General features: G+C 40.2%; 1 protein-coding gene across 6 annotated transcripts in view; it reads left to right on the top strand.

The window, feature by feature from the left end:
- The first annotated feature begins 12,728 nt into the window (after positions 1-12,728).
- Positions 12,729-22,070, top strand: part of HERC2 (HECT and RLD domain containing E3 ubiquitin protein ligase 2) — a 116,399-nt gene continuing 107,057 nt past the window's right edge. For all 6 annotated transcript variants that reach the window (XM_082303852.1, XM_082303849.1, XM_082303850.1 and 3 more), the window contains exons 1-2: positions 12,729-12,838; positions 13,682-13,798. In XM_082303852.1, coding sequence (XP_082159978.1) covers positions 13,777-13,798 — 22 coding nt within the window. In that variant the 5' untranslated portion in view covers positions 12,729-12,838; positions 13,682-13,776. The remainder of the gene's footprint in view (positions 12,839-13,681; positions 13,799-22,070) is intronic.

The raw sequence follows: 22,070 nt of genomic DNA, 5'->3' as shown, positions 1-22,070 counted from the left end.
ACGTGGTGTTTATTCAGCCCGTTGGCTGTACTCCGGGCCGCTGGGTCTTTGCTCTTGACAGATTCAGCTGCATCATGCGACACAGTCTCTGAGCCAGGGCTTGGGCTAGTCCAGCATCCCTTAAATTATACAAATGGGCCTTGGACAGAGAGGCAGAAGGGGCCATATTTGAATTCCAGGAAACTTAGGTCTGTAACCCTTTCTAATAAAAATACACCAAGGTGAGCATTTCAGCTGCTCGTTTTGCATGGAGAGGCAGACGACCTCTTGTACAAGAAAGACGTTGAATCAACCACTTAAATGGTGTCTTCATCACTATACCTCTTACTTGCTTGAAGCTAAGGAATGCCTTTGTGATTATAGTGGAAACATCCTGGTTTCATTGTGATGGGAGGTCTCTCAGGTATCCTAGAAATTAACAGGTCTTTTGCAATGTACATTTATTTAGTGTATTTTTTTTAAGTGCTGCAGTGTAATTCCACCTCTAAATATACAGGTAGAGTACTGGAAACAAGAATCTAATTATCTGTAAGGCACCCAGCCAGTGCTGCATCTCCGAAAATCTTTCTTCTGTCCAATAATGGTAGGGTGGGTAAAAATCCCCTCTCCTGTCCTTGACCTCCACAATGTCCCGGGTATGGTGAAGTGGACAAGTTCCAAAATACGCAAAGCTGTTAACCCTAATTGTTGTGCAGTTTCAAATGCAACGGTTGCATAAATCTCTGGCTCTTCTCCCAGGCATTGATCCTGTACTCCAATAAACCTATTCTAGAACAGGAAAGGGATTTTTCAAGTTCATTGAGATCATCTGAGATTTTTCTTGTAATATTTTTACACACTGAGATTACAGGGTTTGCTTAAAACTTTTAGCAGTCCAGATGTGGTCTCAGCTTCAGCCATCTGCTTGCTGCAACTCAGAGATTTTTAATTGATTTTTGTCAAAGTACTCTGGAGGTCATTCATCTGCTTATGCAGTATACTGTAAATCCTGGTGAATATTTTCAGCAATCTAAGTAATTTATGAGATGTTCTGTTCAAAATATGCAACAATAAAATTGTTCCAGACTTAGCCGTGACACAGCAGTACAGTAGGACAAAAAATGTTTGCAGAGCTTGAATGATGTAACTTGTGAAGGCAGAGTCTATAACGCCTCATCCAAGTGGATAATGGTCAAACAGATGGCTACCAACCTGCTTTTCCTTCAGAAGTTTTGGCCTGTGCTGTCTAGTTCTCATATTCAATTTTCCTTCAGTGCCATTCTGATGATCAGGGACGGCTCTTCTGTACTTTTCTTAACCTTGTTGGTGCTCTCTGGTAATACATTGGCTTTTGCATGTATTTCAAAATGGATGTTTCCATTAATGCTCATAACACAAATAGGAGAAGCCTGGGAATACAACTGTAGTTCAGAATCGCACCAAATAAAAAAAAAATCAAACAAAAATTGGCTGATATATTATTATTGAAGTCCACAACAAATTACTATACATTATAGTGGTGAAAATAGTAAAGCTTCTGTGGTCTGTATGGCATTCTAATAGTCTTGAGTGAAAGACAGAAAATCAGGACTGCTGAAGAGTTGTAATCTTTAACTTAGAGGATGAATTAAGTAAGTAAGTACTTAAGTAACTAAGTACTTAAGATGGCTCTGCAAGATGCTTTCATTATACATGGCACCAATCAGTGAAAAAATGGATCATTTGTTACTTTATTTACCAGTTTAGTTGTTAGTGGAGACTAACTGTACACCATTTGTCATTTCTTTTCATGTCCAGGATGGGTGTGCCAAGGAAATACATGGGATGCTGCTAAATTTGAATGTAATATTTGCATAACAAGCAAAAATGTCTCACAGTGCAAAATCATATTTACTCTGTATTACCAGCACAGTTCTGTAACAAGACTCTGAAAAGCTAAACAGCAGAGCTGAATTAATACATGCAAAGCAATTTTCATTTGCAGAGTTTCTTGTTTTGTTCTTTTTCCATTATTATTATTATTTATTTTGTTGCAGCGATATTTTAGACATACTAATATTAGTGATGTGTTAATTTTTATTGCAGTTACAGGATGGACACTTAATGCTTTAAGGGTCAAACTCTAACTTAATTTAGCCCAGTAGCAGCCCTTTCCAGCTAAACTAATCTAACAAGACTGTCATGTAGATTTAATATCAGGCACTATAGGCCAGTGAAGTAAGGCAAAGCATCACTTAGTGTCTATCCAAATTGTCTGTCTTTGTGATCACTGTAATCTAAAATACATCCAATGTACCACAATGTAGTCTAGTAATACAGAAGCAGCTGTAAAAGAACTGGGACTAAAATGATTTCCTTTTTGTATTAGAGCAGTGAAATATTAAAGCAATATTGATGCCTTCATTGCTACTAAACTCTTGACCAGAGTCAGCAGTCAGCAAGCCTTTGTTACATGCAGAGGAATCGGTGATGTGTTAGCTACTGAAATGATAGCCGTTTGTATAACTGCAAGTCTGCACAACTTCGGCCCATATGTTGTTTTGACCACTCAAAGCATCATCTGTGAAGCCACTTACAACAGTTATGTTAGTTAGTTGGAGGTCTGCTTGTTGCTGATCTTATAAAGAGCTAAGGGGTTGGCTAATTTTGGCTTCACTGGCGACTCTTCCACAGAACAGCAAAAGATGCTAAAATCAGATATAAAGTATGTTTATGCAAAATGTTGAAGGTAATTAAAACTTACACTAATTTCTGAGTATGTGAGAAATCTGCCAGAACACATACAGCCATGTATGTGCAGCATCTCCTACCCTACTACACTTGTAGGTAGGGGGTTGACACAGTGGTGAGGATGTTACCTCAGCATTGTCTCTAATACCCCGGACCATCTGTAAAAGGTGAAAAATTAGGGCACGAGTTGGTTGATGTGCAGCAACATTTGCATGGGCAGGCCTTTTTAGCTCTTCTCTTTTGTTTCCAATTAATTTGCCTTCACTCTGTGACAGTCAAGCTGTATCCCATCTGCTCTGCTCTGTGGAGCACTTCCATGCATGACATCACTGCGTTAAACAGTGGAGGAACTCCCTGAACTTTGTAAAAGGACCTAAAAGGACCTAAAGTGCTTTTTGGACTGCAGTCCAAATAACTCCTGTATCTGGCACTCAGAAGGAGAAATAGAAGCAAATTACCGTTAATTAACCAGTTAATGAATAATGAAAATGGACACCACACACTTCTCTTTGCAGCCTCCTTTTGTATCCAAAGACTGAATGAAGTAAGAAAGCAGGAAGACTCCAGAGAGCAATCTGCTCTAACACCCCCATCCACCATGGTTTCATGCCAGGGTTAAAGGTCAGAATGTGCTAATGTAACTTGTAAAAAGGAGGTTTCTGGAGCTTCTCCTCAGTGCTGGAGAATCAGTGTCAGAGAAGAATCTCACTGTAGAACATTCTTCAGTAAAAGGTAGCTCCTAGTGAAACTCGTGTTGGCTGAAGGTCTGAGAAAACAGGTGATTTGTGGCTATAGGCTTAAAGGACGGGCTTTTTCCCCAGCAGGTACCCAAGTGCATTGAGTAATCGTTTTGCTATATATATTGCCATCTTATATTTTGGAATTACTTTTTTCTAACTTGTTTCTTATGTACATGTGAAATACTTTATCCTAGCTTGTTATTTTACTATTAAACAGTGAAAACTTAATATGACAAGAAGCATTGCTTTTGTATTGCTATTTTTGCTGAGGTGGCTTAGGTTAATAAAATTTGTTTAAACTTGGGTAGCATAATTCTCTGCTGGAAAACTATTCTGATAGTTCAGGGAAGTTGCAGTGACAATTTTGAAGTAGCATTTTCTGAACAGAGAATCCTACTGTCAACACATAAAATGCTAACTGAATCCAGTTTGTAATGTCCTGGGAGTAAGCCAGCTCTAACGTAACGTAACAGGCTAACATAACTGGAGTCAGTGGAGTTAACTTAATATCAGAATTGATTTTAGAAATGAGATTGGAGTCCTGTGGCCTTCCTTCTTATAAAAAAAAAAAAAAAAGTATTGCATATTTTTCTTAAAGATCATTGAAAGAGCCATAACAAGATGGCTCAGCTACTCTGAGCACCAGCTGTGTAAAAGTCCATTCTTTTCAGCCTTATTACCTTGCTGTAGAATTCACTTCGCTGTCTGGCTGTCTTGTGTAATGCGTGGAGAGATGCCTGTACTTCTGAGTGCAAGTCCTCCATCCCGCTTTAAGGGGCAACGAGTTGCATTTGAGGTGCCTAGCCCTTGTCACTGGCACTAGAAATGGTCCAAAGGACTAGCTTAGAATGCATAATACTAGCCAAAATGAATCCTACCTGTATTTTACAACAGTGTAAGTGGGAGGAGAATTGAGGGTCACTGATTATAATAAATATAAAAATAGAGGATTATTTCTGATATTTTTGTATTTTATATGTATAATCCTGGTGACACCCCTCCAATTATATCTAGTTTATACCACTGTAGATCAGTTAAATCTGATTACTCTACATCAAACTTTGTGTTTGCAGTTGTATTTCCCAGGCCAGAAGTAAATACAACTGCAGATTTCAAATGGGATTGCAGCTGTTTGTCCTCAAAACAGGAAGGAAGTTTTTATGATTTGAGTAACTCATAAAAGTAAAGGGTTCTTTTTATGTATGAAATGTTGTTCATTAATAACATATTAATAAACAACTTCATTAATCTCAGCCTCAGAACTAGTTCATTATAAATGTGACAGGCTATAAAACTAGATTTACCTTTTGGCTCTGCTTTCAAATGTAGTATATTACTTTCAAAGCTAGCTCAGATTTTCTCAGGTCCTCTTGAGGCTATGTTAATAAATAACAATATCAGAGAGAAAACAGAATCAACAAGCAACTGAAAAGAATTTTAAATGCCATCAGTAATCGAGGGGGCTGGTGGTATGAGTGACAAAGGCTAAAAACTTTAAAAAACATTGCTGTCTCAAATATATTATGTTGAAAGTTAGAGTCCATCTGGGACCGAAGTAGGAGCAGGAATCAGACTCTCCAGGTGGTGGTGGAGGAAGACAGGCATTTAGTGTTTTGAAATGCGTGTGTATACAGACCCAAAAGCGCACACACTTACTAAGGGCCACTGTGTGAGCGGCAGGGATCCTGTAGAAGGACCCTGAACTGCTCTGTGATAAAGCTGGAGTCTTACCACCACAGCACAGACAGCTCAGCTTTCTGTCATAGTGGGGCAGTCAGTCAACCTTATAGCAAAGGTTTCATAAATGTTTGTTAAAATCTTATATACTCTGTGTAAATGGAGCAGTAATTTGAAATTGGTACGGATGAGAAGATTCATAGCAGCTTATTTTCCAATGTTGCGATTTCGCAGGCTCTAATTTTCTTCAAAGGATTATGAATGCGATAAAATGAAAAAGACATTCAAGGTCTAATTTTTCAAAAATACCAGTAACTGATATGTTGAAATGACATGGCATAGAGACAAATCTGTGATCTGTTGAGAGGTGACACAAAACTACAGCTCTGAAGCAAGCATTAAAAGATGGGTCCAACTGCTATATAGTATTTAGTGGTGTTAATACTCTTGTACTGAAAGCAGAAGAGATAACAGGTGCGAAGGCTGTTGGTTGCCAGAGTTTATTGTGCTTGCAGCGAACATACCGCAAAATCAACAGAAGACCAGCGCCGGAATAAGCTGAAGCACACACTGTCTTGGTAGATTGTTTTCTTTCCTGTTTGAACTAATGACTTCATTTTAGATCGCTAACATTGTTAGCATTCCCTCCCCAAACTTTAAGGGTCCAATATGCATCAGCATGTCTGAAATATCACGCGATTCTCCCTCGAGGATAAAACAGTTTCTGAAATTGCACTAAGTGGGGTGGGGATTGGCAAAACAGAAGAGAAGCAAAAAACTCCCTTTTTAAACGGGCATGTTGGAGAAACACGGCAGAGATTCTCCACGACTGGTTTTACACATTTGTGGAAAGGGAGCTGTGGACAGTCGCCTGATTCATAAGCCAAATAGACTGATGGTGTTTTGGGCTGGTATTCATTTTTCATATTAAGAAGAGACCTAACAATTTGTCCTGATTCCCTTCCCTCCTCCCCCTGCCCCGACCAATATCCCTGGGCTTGTGCTTTGACCAACCTGTCCTTGACCTTTCTATTCCGCTGCTAATGCCTCTCCCAACACCCTGCAGCAAGGACAAAACATGGTGTAAGTCCAACATGTTCTAACTTTTTTTTTTCAAAGTAAGTTTTTTTCCTTATGAAGCATTTTTGTATGAAAGGATACCATATGGCTCTAGGTTAACAAATCCTTTATAGAAATACTGCTTCCTTTCCTGCCTAAATGAGTAATGATTCCGATCAGCATTCATAAAGTATTTCCCTATATATTAAGCAATGTATAAAAGCTAAAGTGTTTTTGGCCAGTGTTTCTGGCCACCTTCCAGGCATTAGGAGAAACTCAATACTTGGTAGCTTCTAAATAGAAAGAATTAAAATTAGCATCATGCTTCCTTCTTATATATTAGGAGATTTTTCTCATGCTTTGATTATTGGCTAAAGGATACTGTTCCCATCTCTGTCTAGTAAGGTTTCATCCTACTGCATCCACCTACCCAAACTAAAAGGCATGGCATAGACTTCTTTATTTCTGAGATCTAATGGATTTAATGCTTTTCTCATTTTGCCAAATCATTTCCATTTTGTTTCTAAGTCTTCTGCAATGAGCTATGCTTTGCATAATAATTTAGGAAAAAAATGCAACATTGTTGTTTATTTGCTTAAACTGAAAATTCAAAATGTTCTTGCTGCTCAAAGTCCCTACTGAACACCCCTCCATCATATTAAATGATTGTGACGCCCACTGATGGGTTAATTTGTACATGTTAACTAGGTAACTAGCCTTCTGTCAGATAGAATATATTCAAGAACTGATAATCTATTTGCATGATATTATGATGATACAGAATCATTCTGCCCTCAATATATAGGTTAGTATAATAGTGAGGATATATTTCAATTTCCAGTAAAATACCATGTTGATTTTCACTACCCTTAGCATTGCCTTGATGTTTGGGTGGATTTTTAAATTATATCTTGATCATTTTGCAAATCTAATATTTGTAGGTGAACAGTTTTATGAACATAGCTTAGTACTGTAGTATATCTTTAGGTGGCATTATTAGCAGAATCTCATACAGAATATTCCTGTAATTGAAAAGGCCTTTTAAATGTAAACACTTTCTACTTGGCTTTAAGTTAATAATTGTATCTAATTTGAAAATGATAGAGCTTATGGAGGCTGCTATTTTTCAGTATATGGAATATGTATTTTTTCCATCTGAATTTCTGATATATCCCTTACTGTATACCAAATACTTTTAATTTCAACAGGTCTCTAATGGATACCTGAATATTTATGCAGTGTTTATGTCCAAAATCTCCTGAAGATCTGTCTAGTGAGCATACTCAAGCTGGCATTTCCACAGCTACTTTGCAAGTCAGAGAACAACCTCCATCTCAAATATTTTATGAAGTGATTATTTTAAATTGATAATTTAAAGAAATAACAGGAACAGCCACAGAGAATTCATTATTGTTGTTGAGTTCACAGATGTAGGATGAAATCAGATCAGACTGGTTTGGGCTGTAAAGCGAGAGACTCCCTGGATGGAAACACTGAGGCTGACCTGGGGGAAGCAAAACAACCTTTCGTCTCTGTAATGGAAGACATAACCTGGAAAGCAAGCTTTTGGGATTGTGTTTTTCTGGGAGACTAAAAGCTAGAGTGGTTGGCATTGGATGAGTAAAATAAAGGATATATGAGGCTGCACTTCTGAGCTTAATGAAGTTGATGAAAACGTTACTGCTTGCTTTAACAAGGACAGGATTCACTTTAATTTTAAAAATAATTAACTATGCAAAATGTAATTAACAATGGATTCTAATTAGCTACCTGTGGAAAGTGTGGCTTTATGGTGACAGTTTTCAGTTGCTCCATCCTTCTTTTTTTTTTCAGTTCTCTGTACTCTGAATTGCTTTTCCAACACCACCTCTGCAATTGAGCTGTGTCAGCTGTACAATATACTTGTGATTCACACAAGACTGTTTTCGCAAAGAAAAATCGTCACAGGAGAAGAACTTGTTGAAATTTTGGGTGTAAGCAATATTTGTCATTTAGAATCAGGGTAAAAAAGAGGCAGGGAGGGGTTAACCCAATTCTGTGTAATGGAGGAACAATACGGTTTCCAAACTTGAACAGGTGTGTATCACTGCCCAGTAAACGTAGGAGTGAAATCATCTTGGGAGTGTGAATGAATGTGAAGGATATGGGTTGGAGCAGAGATACGTTAGAGAAAAAGATTAGGAGTAGCAGGGCTGTTACCACCGAAGGTGAGAAAGGAGCAGAAGGCCATGCATGGAGACAGAAGATCTTGTTTCATTGTCCTGAGAAGGCACGAGGAAAGAGGGTTAGGAGACTGATTGCAAGAGGCTTGGGTTTTTGAACATGGAAGCTGCTTCCTTTGTTTGGTTGTTCTTCTGCTTATGTAAATAATATTTATTCAGTAGCAAAAATGGCTAGTAGAAAGTGCCATTGTGACAATTTAGAAATACTAGTGTGTGTGGAAAGGAGGAGAATCCTCTTATGTCCTTACTCAGTCCTGTTCTTCCCCTGTAGAAAGCACTGGTGTGGCATAATAATACGTATGAACCAATTTGAACTGATGTCATTCTTTGCAAATAATCTAATAAAGAAATAATGGGCCTCATCATGAGTTTTTAATTGTATAAAACAGAAGTTTTGGCCACCAGTTCAGTTCAGAGAGTATTAAAATAATAAAGGCTAATTGTAGAAGTTTCTCACTTTCTTTGGGAAAACCTTCATCACTAAGAAGTAAGCCAGGAAGTTCTTTGAGACTTGTTTTAAGCCCAGAGTGGACTGGATTTTGTATTTCGTGGATAATAAAACACAGAGGGTTCCAAACTCAGTGGGAGAGCTCAACACAAATGGCTCTTGAAAAAAATTACAGACAAAAAAGGCGTTGTCTTGCAGTGAACAGTTAGGCACCGCTCTTACAGAGAGGTTTTTGTCTCGCATTCGCATGCACAACAATTATTGATATTCACTAATGAGAGAAAAAAATGCCACACATTCCACTGCTGTTATAAGTAGAATGGATTCCCTAGAGCTCACACATTTAAAATAATTATTAATTAGTAAAGATTTCATGCTTATACCCAGAAGCCCTGCAGGTAGGATTAGATACTATTTTTATGTAAACATATACCTGCTTATTTTTGGTCCTTTTTGATGAAAAAAAAGGTCATTCTCACCATTTGTTTATTGGCTCTTAAGGTTTTGGATCTAGTTACTTGAGAATGCAATTGCCTCAATTTTTGAGACTGATCTTGTCAATAGTTATGATCCCACTGTCACAAGTGAAATAAAAAGAAATATGGTGCTGCCCAGATTATCCAACGATCCTTCTCTTCCTTCTGCCTGTTCTGCTTTAGATTACTGTGATAATTTTATTTTATTCATTTAGCATCTGTTCTTCTCCATCTCCTTAGGCTTGCCTGACAGTGCTACAAATTAGCACTGCATGGAGGTGAGGGCAGGGCACCATTCATGCTACCAGCAACGTTGTTGGTAGCCTTTTGTGGTTTACACAGATCCCCTGTGCACCACCATCCTTCTTTTCCTCTACATCCTGCACCTCTATAGCACCTCTTGTAGAAGCTGGCATGGTTTCTCTGCCATATTTACGACAAAAGAAATGTCTCCTGCCCAGAGCCAGACATTTTTAGAGCACTCTGTATTGTTAGTAGGTGTTCTAAGAGGTTGACCAGAAAGCATGACTCCTTGGTTTTGGCGTGCCTTTCATTCTTATGTATTTACTTTTTGCTTTAATCTATAATAATAGTGATTTGACCGTACGCCTAGAAGCGGATACGTGTAAATGGTTGACTGTGTCTGTCCACAGAAACTGGATTTTTCCATGTCCAGCCATTTCTCTGGAGGAAGCAAGAAAGATGCGTGAGGGATTTGGCAGACTTGCAGTGAAAGCAGAGCTGAAGTTACTTTCATCTCACTAGTGGTCTGCCCTGCAGCTCCTGAGGCTGTCGGTGTCTCTAAGGCAGGAACATCAGATCCACTTAATGATTTTCTTGGGTGTAAAGTAGGTTAATTTAGCAAGCTGGGGCACAAAGGATGACGGCTGGAGAATGATTGCAAGATCATATAACCCTGCTTTAAGATGGAAGTATGCATCAGAACAGTGGAACGCAAGGCTTGGAGTGGTAACACTTCAACTGTTTGGCTTGAACTTGCCTTCCAAAGTCTGTCAGACCCATACAGCGCCTTGATTACCTTGGTCAGTCTGAAGTGAAACAACATGCCGTTGTTATTTAAATAGTGTCAGAATAACAGTTATTGATGGACTTAATACTGCAAATACTGTGCATAGAGACAAACTTCAGGCTCCAGAGTCTTTGAATTTTCTGACTATTTGTAAAAATAAAATTATTTTTAATGATGTTATCAAAGTACTTATTGATGTTGTTCTACCAGAGGTACTTTTCTCTGTGGAAAATTTGGTGGGTACGTATTTTTATAAACGAGAATGCCATTTGAGATTGCACCATGCTATTACAGTGCATTTCAAATGCAAAAAAAAGTATTCATCAGAAGTAAAATCTAAATCTGGAAATACAAAATAATCCATAAATTCTTCAGAAGTATCTCTAGCTTTGAATTTCCATGGTTACTGCACCCAAATATGTTTTGATTTTTGTTGAAGCAAACGTGTACTTGCTAACTGGGCCAGTGATTCAAGTCTAACAAGTTAGCTAGCTATGCACTCTTCAAATTATTCCCATCAAGAGTGCCAGCAAAAGGCCATTGCCATTTGTTATTTAATAAAAGTAAGAAGACTCTCTGAAATAAATGCAGATTGTCTAAAGATATCCTTCTTGGAGAGCCAAACAAAAACTGGCAGTGAATGTTGCACATGCAAAGTATCTCATTTAGATGTGACTTGCAAATCACTTAAGCAAGCAGTAGGCGCAACCAGTGGGCACCGTGGTTTCAACCAAGTTTTACTAACTCCTTCTGGTTTGGGCTCCATACATTGCGAAGTGGTTTTTATTATAGAATAATAGGATAGAATGACAATATATAGAATATGACAATATGACTATTTTCATGAAATCATGGAATCATGGAATGGTTTGGGTTAGAAGGGACCTTTAAAGATCGTCTAGTTCAACCCCCCCTGCCATGAGCACGGACATTTTTCACTAGATGTTGTTGCTCAAAGCCCCGTGCAACCTGACCTTGAACACTTTCCATGATGGGGCATCCACAACTTCTGCGGGCAACCTGTTTCAATGTTATTTTCTTATATTTCCAGTCTACTGGGTAAGAAGAGACTAAAGTATTTCCCATCCTGGTGTGCTAGCTCTTGCTCAGCCATGGACTAGACGGAATAGACACAACATGGTATCCATGACAAAACTTCCAGTCCCTTCATGTTAAACTGAAAGCTTTTGAGTTGTAGGCATTTGGACAGATTTTTCAAGGGAAACTACTTTTGGTTTTGAAGGTTCGTATTTTAAAGTTTCAGGGAGTAACTTGAGAAAATTGTGTATTTCTATCTTTTTATATAAATTTTCAGGCACTTCAGAAATTTTTTACAGCATTTTCCTTGAAGTAACTACTGTATCTTGATCCAAGAGAGGTCTGTGGTAAGGAATAGGCTAAGCAGTTAGGTTGTGGTTGCACTTACTACTTTGAAAATTAACCCAGCAGAATCAAATCCACTGTGTTTTATAACAATGCTTCTTAAATAATACTACCGAAATGTTGCGTACCTTTGCCTAAACGCCAGCAAATGGCCTCAATTCTGTTACAATTATTTCACTGACATTCCGTCTGTGGCTTTCTGTTGGCCAAAGCCAATGATGGCCCCGTCTGCCAGGCCTTCCTCCTCCTTTCCTCCTTCCTGAGCTGCCGGGGAGCTGCAGTCCAAGTATTGTGAGAAACTTGACTTTTGGTTAATTTTAATTTCATACTGGTGATATATTTCATCCTCCTCAACAAACCTACGCTGAAGCGTGATCGTTTGCCTCCGTGCAGGCCAGGCTCCCCTCGCCGCCTGCCATCAGCACCCTCCCGATTCCCTCCCCAGCACCCCTCCGCCCTCCTGTGCGGCGGCACCATGTCCCCGTTTCCAGCCCCGACTCTTTCAGGCCGTTTCTGCCATGTTGTTTGCCTCTGAACTACTCGTTATTGACCTTTCTGCCCTGAAACATTTAAACGCTTCTTTTTTTAGAGGGGAACTTAACGGTATAGTTTCCAGACGATCTCTAAAGTGACTTAAAAAACCCACCAAACCCTCTTTTTTTTCTTAAATCTCTGCATCCCACCTAAAAGGAGACCGGTTTTCGTTACTAGCTGCTGATTTCGGGCGCCTCTGCTGAGCGAGCCGCTGTCCCGGCCGCCCGCCCGCCGCTCAGGCCGGCCCCCGCCCCCGCCCCGCCCCGCCCCCCTCGCCGCCGCGGCCCGCTCCGGGACAGGATGTCCCGCCTCCCCCTCCTCTCCCGATTGGCCGGGAGCTTTGCTGGCGTATTGGGGGCTGAGCCGCGAATGGGCCGGGTTTCCCCCGCCTCCAGTGCCGAGGGAGGGAGGGACCGGCGAGCGGCTCTGCCGGCCGAGGGGGGGGGCGGGCGGGCGAGGGAAGGAGGGGCGAGGATTACCGGGGGCCGAGCGGGCGGCGGTAGAGCAAGGCAAGGCAAGGGGCGAGGAGCCGCCGCCGCCGCCGTGGTCACGGCCGGCCGGTGAGTGCGAGGGACCCTCCATCTGGCTGGGCGGGGAGGGGGGGAGACAGCGGGCGGGAGCGCCCCCCCGCCTCGCCCCGTGGAGCTGGCCGCAGTGGCGGGGGCAGGGGGGCGCGAGCGCGCTCGGCCTCGGTCTGGCGGCGCGGGGAAAGGGGCCGCCCCCCCTCAGCCCCGCGGGGGGGGGGGGGGAGGGGAGGGGCGGGGCGGTGCAGCGCAGCCCCCCGCGCCGTGCGCAGCGACCCCTGTCCGCGCGCGGCCGGGCCCTGCCAGCCCGCCCGGGCCCTGCCAGCCCGCCGAGGTCCCGGCGGCCCCCGCCCCGCGGCCCTCTCCCCCGGGCCGGCCGAGGTGGGTTAAAGCCGCGGCTGGTGACCGTAACGGGCGGTGACAGCGGGCCGTGAGGGCGGGGGGGGGGGATGCTCCGGGGAGAGGGGGAGCCCCCGGGCCTCGGCCGCCGCCGGGGGCGAGGGGGAGGAGGGGGTGCGGGTGACCCTGATAATCGCTTTATGTCGGCCTGCGGCTTGCGTAATCTGTGATCAATTATTTATTTCATGCACCGCTTATGGGTCTGAGGGGCAGCGTTAGGCCTCTGATGTAGCTCAGCGCAGCAGAAGGGAGGCTTCCTTCCACCAGTGTTCTGGGGAAGGGAAGTGGGGTTTTGGGGTTCAAATACTGTGCTTTATGTGTGTTCCTCTCCCTGTGCAGTTTTGGGGGATGCGAACGAGGAAGGTCCTTATTTATGATAAATTTTTAAAGATCAAGTGGAAGCCATCCTAGTCTGAGCAAAAATAACCTTGTGTGGTTTATTTCATGTGCTAGATTGTTATTTTTCTCATTCTGTGGCAGGTTGGGCTGCTCAAGCAGCCTGGAGAGAAGGCTGGGGAAGGAACCATGTCTTCTGAACCTTTTTGTCTGGCTGCTCAAGCTAGGTTTGACTCCAAATGGTTGAAGACAGACTTACAGGTAAGGAGTTGGAATCGTGACCTTTCAGGTGCAGGTGAAGGGTGAAGGATGCTTTTAGTCTAAATAGCTGACAAATGGAAGACGGCAGCATTGCTCTCGAGATAAATATATAGGGTTTTTTTGAGTATGCTGATTTAAAACTCATCTTGAAGAAACACTAACTCATTTTGAGCTGCAAATAAATCTGTATTGTCAGTCCAGGCCCTTCTGCTTAGAAACAAGCTGGACTGCATATGTATGTTATCTCTGCAGAGCGTCAAAGCGCACAGCTGAGTATGTAGCATTGCTGCTAGAACTATAACTTCTTCATTTTGGCTGTTGGTAAACTTCTTGCCTGCATATGAGCTAGCAGCTTTAATGCACAAGAGAACTGAAGCAAAAGGTGATGGAAATGAATTTATATTTTGAAAAATTCAGATTAGCCTTTATTGTAGTTGTTTGTGTAATGGGTATAGGCTTCCTTTAAATTTTGTCCTTTTTGAAGGGGGTTAATTTTTTGTCAAAGATATGTGGTTGAGATGGAACTGGTCTTTGTTGAAATGTGCTCGTGTTTGGTGAAGGTTTTCTTTTGTTGTAGAAGATGATCTGTTTATTTATCAAAGTTGCATGATACAGGGGTGAGGATACTATCGTGTTTTCCCAATTCACGTTTGAAAATTAAGTGGAAAACATAGAGAAGTAGAGTGGTTTGGGTCAGTTACGTTTGTTTCAGATGAAATGGGTAACTAGAGTAAGTCCTTGTCTTGTCTGTCGTCTTCCTTCCCCCAGATGTTGCATGTAGGTACCTTACTTTGAATAACCTTTCCAAGTTCCTGCTCAAAACTCTGAAGTTCTTGTTGAGATTGGCCATACAGCATTACGCCTTTGTTACAGCTTAATAATAATTAATAAAAAATGTAAAAAATTGCATCCTGAGCAACTTCACCCCAAATTACATGCTGATCATCTGAATGGTTGAGTTCAGCTGTTCTTGTGGTTAAGCAAGGGTTTTTCTGCATGCAGTTGTGATTCAAAAGCAGCCTTTCTCCAATATTTTACATCAAACAAGCTAAATAGGAATCAGAAGTGACAGATACAGCCTTAGAGGTTACATTATTTAGTAGGTCTTGTACGTAAATGCTCTAAAATGACAGGGCTTGCTCTTGATTTGGCTAGATTAATTCTATTTTCATGTTTTATTCTTACCAAAGTAGAAGTTTTGATCCAGAATTAGATGTTTTGGCTAATGTGGTAAATAAATGTAGCAGAAAACAATTTGAAGATAAGCATATTAAGAAATACAGAAATATTTTTGTGTTCCCTGGAATCTGGCTTCTAGATTACAAATATGTTGCTTCAATGATTGTAGAATAGAGGGAAATTTTAGCTGAAAAAGTGGCAATCTTTGTTTGTAATAGCTGCTGACTATGCATTGCCTACTTTTCTTCTGTGTTATATGAGGTGAAAAATGTGACTGTTCATGTGGTTGGTCAGATTTTTCCTGTCATTCGTAGTGCCTTTTTTTCTACATCCCTTTTTTCTGTTTATGTAAACTTTTGACAGGAGGGTTTCACTTGTCATGCAAACTTTAAGGATTATTTTCAGCTGAGTGTGTACAAATGCAATGAAATATTTGTCTTTTATGAGATCGTTGTGTAGTTAATGTGTTGTAATAATTCCTTTTAATAATAAAAATTTTAATTTGTAACAAATTTCTGTGAATAGGTTCTCTTATTTATAAGAGTTCTTTATGAGTAATAACAAGTTGGACTCTAATTGCCAAGGTACTCCCTTTGTTTTCTTCCAATCATGCTATAGTCAAGATAATGGGATTAATGAAATAAGAGAACAGTAACCGTTTGTGATCTGCTGGACGCAAACATCACTTCTCTGGAATCTGAAGACTAGCTAGGCCTCCTGGGTATAATATAATTTTCTTAATTAGGTTATCTGTTTTTGATATTACACAGGTCCTCATCACAGAACTCTGTTGTGGATGTGTGTGTTCAGTATTTTAAAAAAATGTGCGTGTGAATCTTGAGTCACTCCTTTTTAATGTATTACATGTCAAATGTCTTCTGTCAAGTAAGGGGGTTTTGGGCTCTGGGGAATATTTCTATTGCATGATGGACTATTTTAGCTACTGGTTGACTGGCATGACCTAGCTGTGTGTGAAATTTCTTTATAGGTGTAACTCCTGTCTCTTAATCCTTTAAGTTCTATGTCTACCGAATATGCTGATTTCCTACTGTGTATATTTTTACCTAACTATAGAAGGGCCTTATTGGTGTTCAGGAGACTGTCAACAGGAACTGAAAAGATGAGCATAATACTTAGGAGAGATTTGAAGAAAGACACACTAATTTTTGTGACTTAATTAAGCTATCTACAAATTATTGTTTGGAATTAGACCCGAAACTCTTCATTTTGCAGTTAGATTTTTAACTGTTCACTGGACAGCAGTCCAAGAGTGGATGGGTAAAAGTCCTTGGAGAAACAGAATCATACTGGTGAATTCTTACCTTAGGAGACATAGACAGATTGATTAGTCTTTAAAACTAACTTTTTTTTGTTTCTAAATGAAGTTCTTTGCTGTTGCAAAAATTGAGGAGTATAGCTAGAATTGGAAGTGAAATGTTTCATGTGGTGGGCTAGTAGTCTCCAAAGTCTGACTTGCGCCTCTTTTTTTTTTTTTTTTTTTTTTTTTGTCACTGTTACTAGAGAGTTTGCTCTTTAGACTTGATGGCTGTGGCGGTTATTGTGGATTAAGCCAGTGAAATCTCCCTGAAAATCATCAGATTCTTTTTTGCTTTAGCTCAAGATGATGTCACATTAGTAATGTAATACACAATATTGTAATACCATGTGCATTAATAAGTCTGTAATATAGTGGTATTAATATAATAAAAAAAAAAAGACGTGGATTTTAGCATGGATTGTGTTTAATCACCTGCATGTGTCACTGTTCCAGCTGGCATCCAGGCCAAATTTAAATGTTCTTATTCAGTTTTGGGATGTTACTGTTAAGAGACAAAGCCAGAGTGATGTAGCATATTATTACTGTTCTTAAGAGAATATCAAAGACACAAGCCCTTTTGTAATAGCAGTGAGCCTCTAGCCTGCAGGATTAACTGGTGTGAAATGTTAATGGAACTATATCTTGATAATATATTTTTGCTTATATTAATGTATATGAAACTAATAGTTATTATTTTAGGAAGCCAAAATGCTCTACAAAGACCCAAGTGCACCCCATAACTATTCCATATCCTTTTACTAACTTTGTAATTGTTGAACTATTATTGTGTGATTTACAGCTGCTAGTATAACTTTGAACTGTTTAGGAACATTTGTTTTATTAAAAATCTAAATTTCCTGGTGGAGCAAAATTAAGATATTCTATGTTGTCTGAAAAAAAACACAAACTGCCATAGCAGCTGAAAAATTAGGATAGCTCAGCTCAATATGAGGTAACATTAGTACTACAATATGTAATATGTTCTCATGTTACATAATAATGTCTATAACATCACCATTAATAAAATAATCCTATGAATTTATAAAACAGGTGGATTTTAGTACAGGCAACTTTTTCATGGGTCATATTTAATGTAGTTTCTAGAAAGGTTAGTGTATCACTTAATTTTCCAATTTACATTTTTAGATTTGAATTAATACATCTAAAAACACCTACTTATTTATGTCTATTACTAGTAGAAGCCATCAGATTTATATCAAAATCTGTGTGTAATGGGAGATTGTGTTTTGATGGCCATGTCTAAGGAAGACATTCTTTTTTTTAAAAGAAAAGTATAAAAAAATACACAATCGGAAGGGAAGATTAAAGTTGTTTACTTAAGCCTAGATACCCAGTTTGCTGAATCGAACTGTGCTTAAAATAATTCCAATTAAATAGATGTACTGTACTACTAATTTAGAACCTTGTGCAGAGAACTTTATAATTAGTGATGGCTGAATAACGGAAAACTAGAACTGCTGTCAGCTAATGGGATGCATGTGTGTGTTCGAATGGTGTTTAATTAGTCTGCTTATTCTAGATCCTGCAGAGAACTATTGTGCTTAATAGCAGGGGTTAGAGGTGAAAGACTTTCATTTTCCTGTAGCGTGGAAAAAAACTTTAGGCAACAGTCAAGGTGCAAGAGCTGTCGACAAGAGGAATATGAAGCATTTTCATCAGTTATCATTGAGTTCATGGTTGGCAGGCTATTTGTGTCATCTTCTTTTGCCACAGAGATCAGAGTGAGCTTTTTAAAATGAAACAGCCACCTGTAAGAGTTGCATTGGTCTGAAATCTTTTTACCTTCCCTTCGAAATTACATTCGGCGTTTTGATTTTTCATGAAAATCCTACTCTGCTAGCATCTAGATCAGTGTCTTTGCTTCTAAGAAAATAATGCAAATAGATGATGTCTTGACTATTAAAAGGCAAGAAGTTAGTGAAAGTTGCTTTCTCTGTTTTGTTGATTCCCTGTTAATTTTCTTCTTAGTTTCTGTTTTCTGATCAAAAAATGAAGGGCTTATGTAGAAGTTCTTATAGCAAACTGCAAATGAGAGCTCCTATGTTTTTAAAGGAAGTGAAGCTTGCAATAGGGATTTTTTTTTCTTACTTAAAAAATGAAGTAATGCTGTCCCGCCAAAATAAGTGATTTCCAAAGGGAGGGGTGAGGACCATATGTGGAGTGATAGATTAGAGAAATTAAATTTAATGTTTATGCAAATATTTGGGCTCAAACAGAACTACCATTCTGCAAATGGAGAAAGTTAGAGAATGTCTCTTCTACATTTGAGGGAATTGCATAGTGTTTCTTTGCATATGACCATTAACTGTTAATAAACTTTTGCAACAAAGGGAAGACCAGCAGACTGTTATTACAGGGACATTTCTAGTTTAACCCCAAATCTGTTGAAGTAATGTGGGGCTGCTGAACTTCTCTGTCTTTGCTATGAGAGCTTTAGAGCAGTATGTTTAGATTTAATGATGTTTCACTGTGCTTTGCATAGATGTGATAAGCAGCTGTGGTTTCAGGGCATGCTTCAGCAGGGAAGGAAGGAAGCTAGGACAGAATACTGAAGATGACAATGAAAAAGGAAACACAATTGAATGGATTCAAAAAAGCATTAACAACAGAGAGACCTGGGAAAGGACTTACTGTTCTGTGATTTTCTTCACCATTACTGGGTTGAAAAAGTGTTTGTTTTTTTTTTTTTAAATCTATTTCTAAAGAAAAATGGTTTTTTTAATGTAATCTTTTAAATACAGCCAATGGCTACTGCAGAAGTAATTGAATGGAAGAACAGATTCTCTCCTCCTCCCCCCCTGCTGGCAATTCTGAGGTGAAGATTATTTAGGTAGCCTGTATTTTAAATCCATATTGACATTTTGTGATTATGAAGTCACTTTCTTGAATTTCCAGTGCAGTTATATAATCGGGAATCCTACCTGAATCAATCGTTGTCCTTTTGTGTCATTTTCTTTTCCTGGCTTCATTTTTCTTGAGCTCGAGTTAACTTTTACGGAGGCTTCTATGCTTTCTGCAGGAAAGTTTATGAAACCACATCAAGAACATGATCTGCTGTACCACACAGAGTAAGCTTTGTCTAACTTAAACAGTTGACTTTAGAACAAAATCACAGCTGCTGATTATTCTTGAAATAACTTATTAAAAGCAAGATTGTAGTGATGCTTTGAGAATTCTCAGAAGCTTATCCAGTTATGGTTGCTAGATTTAATTTTCTTGAAATGTAAGGAAGTGTTAATGCCAATGCCTTATTCTCTAGAGTTGATGGGGATGGACAGGAGTTTCACTGTTGGAGGATGGCAGCAGCATATGGCAGTGACCAAACTAGGTATCCCTTTGACTTAATTAAATGTTGTACCAGACAGAATAAATTACAGTTCAACTGTGGAGATAAGATTAGCAGAAGATTAGAGTGGGGGCTGCCCAGTTTACAGCATAGTAGAAGTTCACTTTGAAGTCTGCTTAGGCCCTTGCTTTTTTGGCTAAGTGAGCAGGGCTGAGACTTAAGTCTATGTGGGAAGTATGAATTTGGTGAGATACATGCCTTACAAGTGCAGAGATCAAGATGTGGTCTGGGGATGAGAATGTGTGATAAATGGTGGAAGTGGTTTGGGATTTGTGAAGGTGAGGTGCATAGGAGATGAGGATATGTGGCTGTGGTCTTATCTGAGGTCAGGAGATGCCGTGGGAAGAACGAGGGAGATTTTGGGCATGGGGAATGGCACTTGATTTGGTGGAATGAGTAGGAGGATTAAGAACACGGGCCAAGGTTGTAAGGCAGTGGATAGTGGTGATGGAGCTGCTATTGTCTCAGTCTTGGGAAGGCAGTGTGTAGGTGGTGGAGCAAGAAGGGACTTGGGGTCCTTGTGGGGTTTTTACAGAGTGCACATCTCTGACACTGTTGCCAGTTGCAAAAGTTCAGTGAAAACTTAATTATTCTTAATTTGTTACCTTACTGAGTTTGTCAAGGTCATCCCTTTAAACATTCATAAATGAAGTTACTAATTATTAGAGGGAAAGATGTCCACATAAATCAAGCAATCTAGTGAGAGAGTGTTAGACTTAACGAAACACAGGTAGGTACTCTTGTACTCGCAACCCTAGTATGTCAGAAACAGTGAAGACACCAAATGTGTTTTTCTTCTCTTGCACTGCACCATTGATTGCCTTGTGAACTTTCTTTAAAGAACTGAGTGGAAGAAGAGTGATATTTTTGAAGGGTCATATTATTTGGAAAATAGAAACCGAAGAGAGATGTTTTCCAAATTTGCTCTGAACAAAGTTCTAGTTCTGTCTCAGCACTTGGATGTGTTAATGGACTCCTTGCAAATGACGGAATGCAAGAATCGGTGGGAGCAAAGAAGAAAGTAGTATGTGCTTGTGCTGGCTAAGGTAGTCTTAAAACACTGTAGAAAGAGGAAAAGCAGGACTGTGTAGTCAAAGCAGATATTTGACTTTTCTACCATACAGTTGAATTACTGTTATCTTCAGCTGCTAGTTTCACAGAATCACAAATGGCTGAGGTTGGAAGGGATGTCTAGAGGTCATCTGGTCCAACCTCGCTGCTCAAGCAGGGCCACCTACAGCCAATTGCCCAGGACCATGTCCAGACATCATCTGAATATCTCCAAGGATGGAGAGTCTACCACCTCTCTGGGCAACCTGTGCCAGTGCTCGGTCACCGTCACAGTGAAAAAGTGTTTCCTGATGGTCAGAGGGAACCTCCTGTGTTACAGTTTGTGCCCATTGCCTCTGGTCCTGTCACTGGACACCACGGAAAAGAGCCTGGCTCCCTCTTTGCACCCTCTCTTCACGCATGCAAAAATATACATTAAGGAGATGCCCCCTGAACTTTCTCTTCTCCAAGCTAAACAGTCCCAGCTCTCTCCACCTTTCCTCATAGGAGAGATGTTCCACACTCTCTGCGGTATGTCTATGTCTCTTGTACTGGGGAACACAGAACTGGACCCAGTATTCCAAGTGTGGCCTCACCAGTGCTGAGTAGAAGGGAAGGATCACCTCCCTCGACCTGCTGCCAACACTCCTCTAATGCAGCCCAGGGCACCCATTAACCTTCTTTGTGGCAAGGGCACTTTGGTGGCTCATGTTCAACTCGGTGCCCACCAGGACCCCCACGTTTTTTCTGCAAAACTGCTTTCCAGCTGGATTACTCCCAGCATGGGGTTGTTCCTCCCCAGGTGCAGGACTTGGCACTTCTCCTTGTTGAACTTCATGGGGTTCCTGTCAGCCCATTCCTCCAGCCTGTCGAGGTCCCTCTGGATGGCAGCATGACCCTCTGGCATATTAGCCACTCCTCCTCATTTCTGTTGGTTAAGTGAAATATTTCTCTTAAGGGAGTTGTGAAACTTCTGTTATGGTTATGGAATTTTGGGATCATGAAAATAAAATTGCTTGAATAAATTATCACTTAAAAACTCAGACTTTTCTTTCACTTTTCGATATCATAGTAGTAATTCACTGTTTAATATGTCTGCTGAACGTCGACGAGATTAATAGTGAACTTGTTACAGTTGGAAATGAGTTGCCCTGTTATGAGAGCTGAATTGGTTGTAAATGCTGTTTCTTAATTGTCCTTTGAGTTGGTTGCTTTGATTATTGCTACAAAAAAAGTCCAGTCTTACTTTACTTTCAAACATGTGTCCTTTTCCCCCTCCCCCAACACATATACTACTGGGAAAATGTTAACTACAACTTGAATAAAAGCAAAGTTGTTTATCTGAAGGCTGCTCGTGG

Source organism: Platalea leucorodia, assembly GCF_965183815.1.
Source record: "Platalea leucorodia genome assembly, chromosome: 2".
NCBI classification, from domain to species: domain Eukaryota; kingdom Metazoa; phylum Chordata; class Aves; order Pelecaniformes; family Threskiornithidae; genus Platalea; species Platalea leucorodia.
This window is presented reverse-complemented; position numbering and strand designations above follow the sequence as displayed.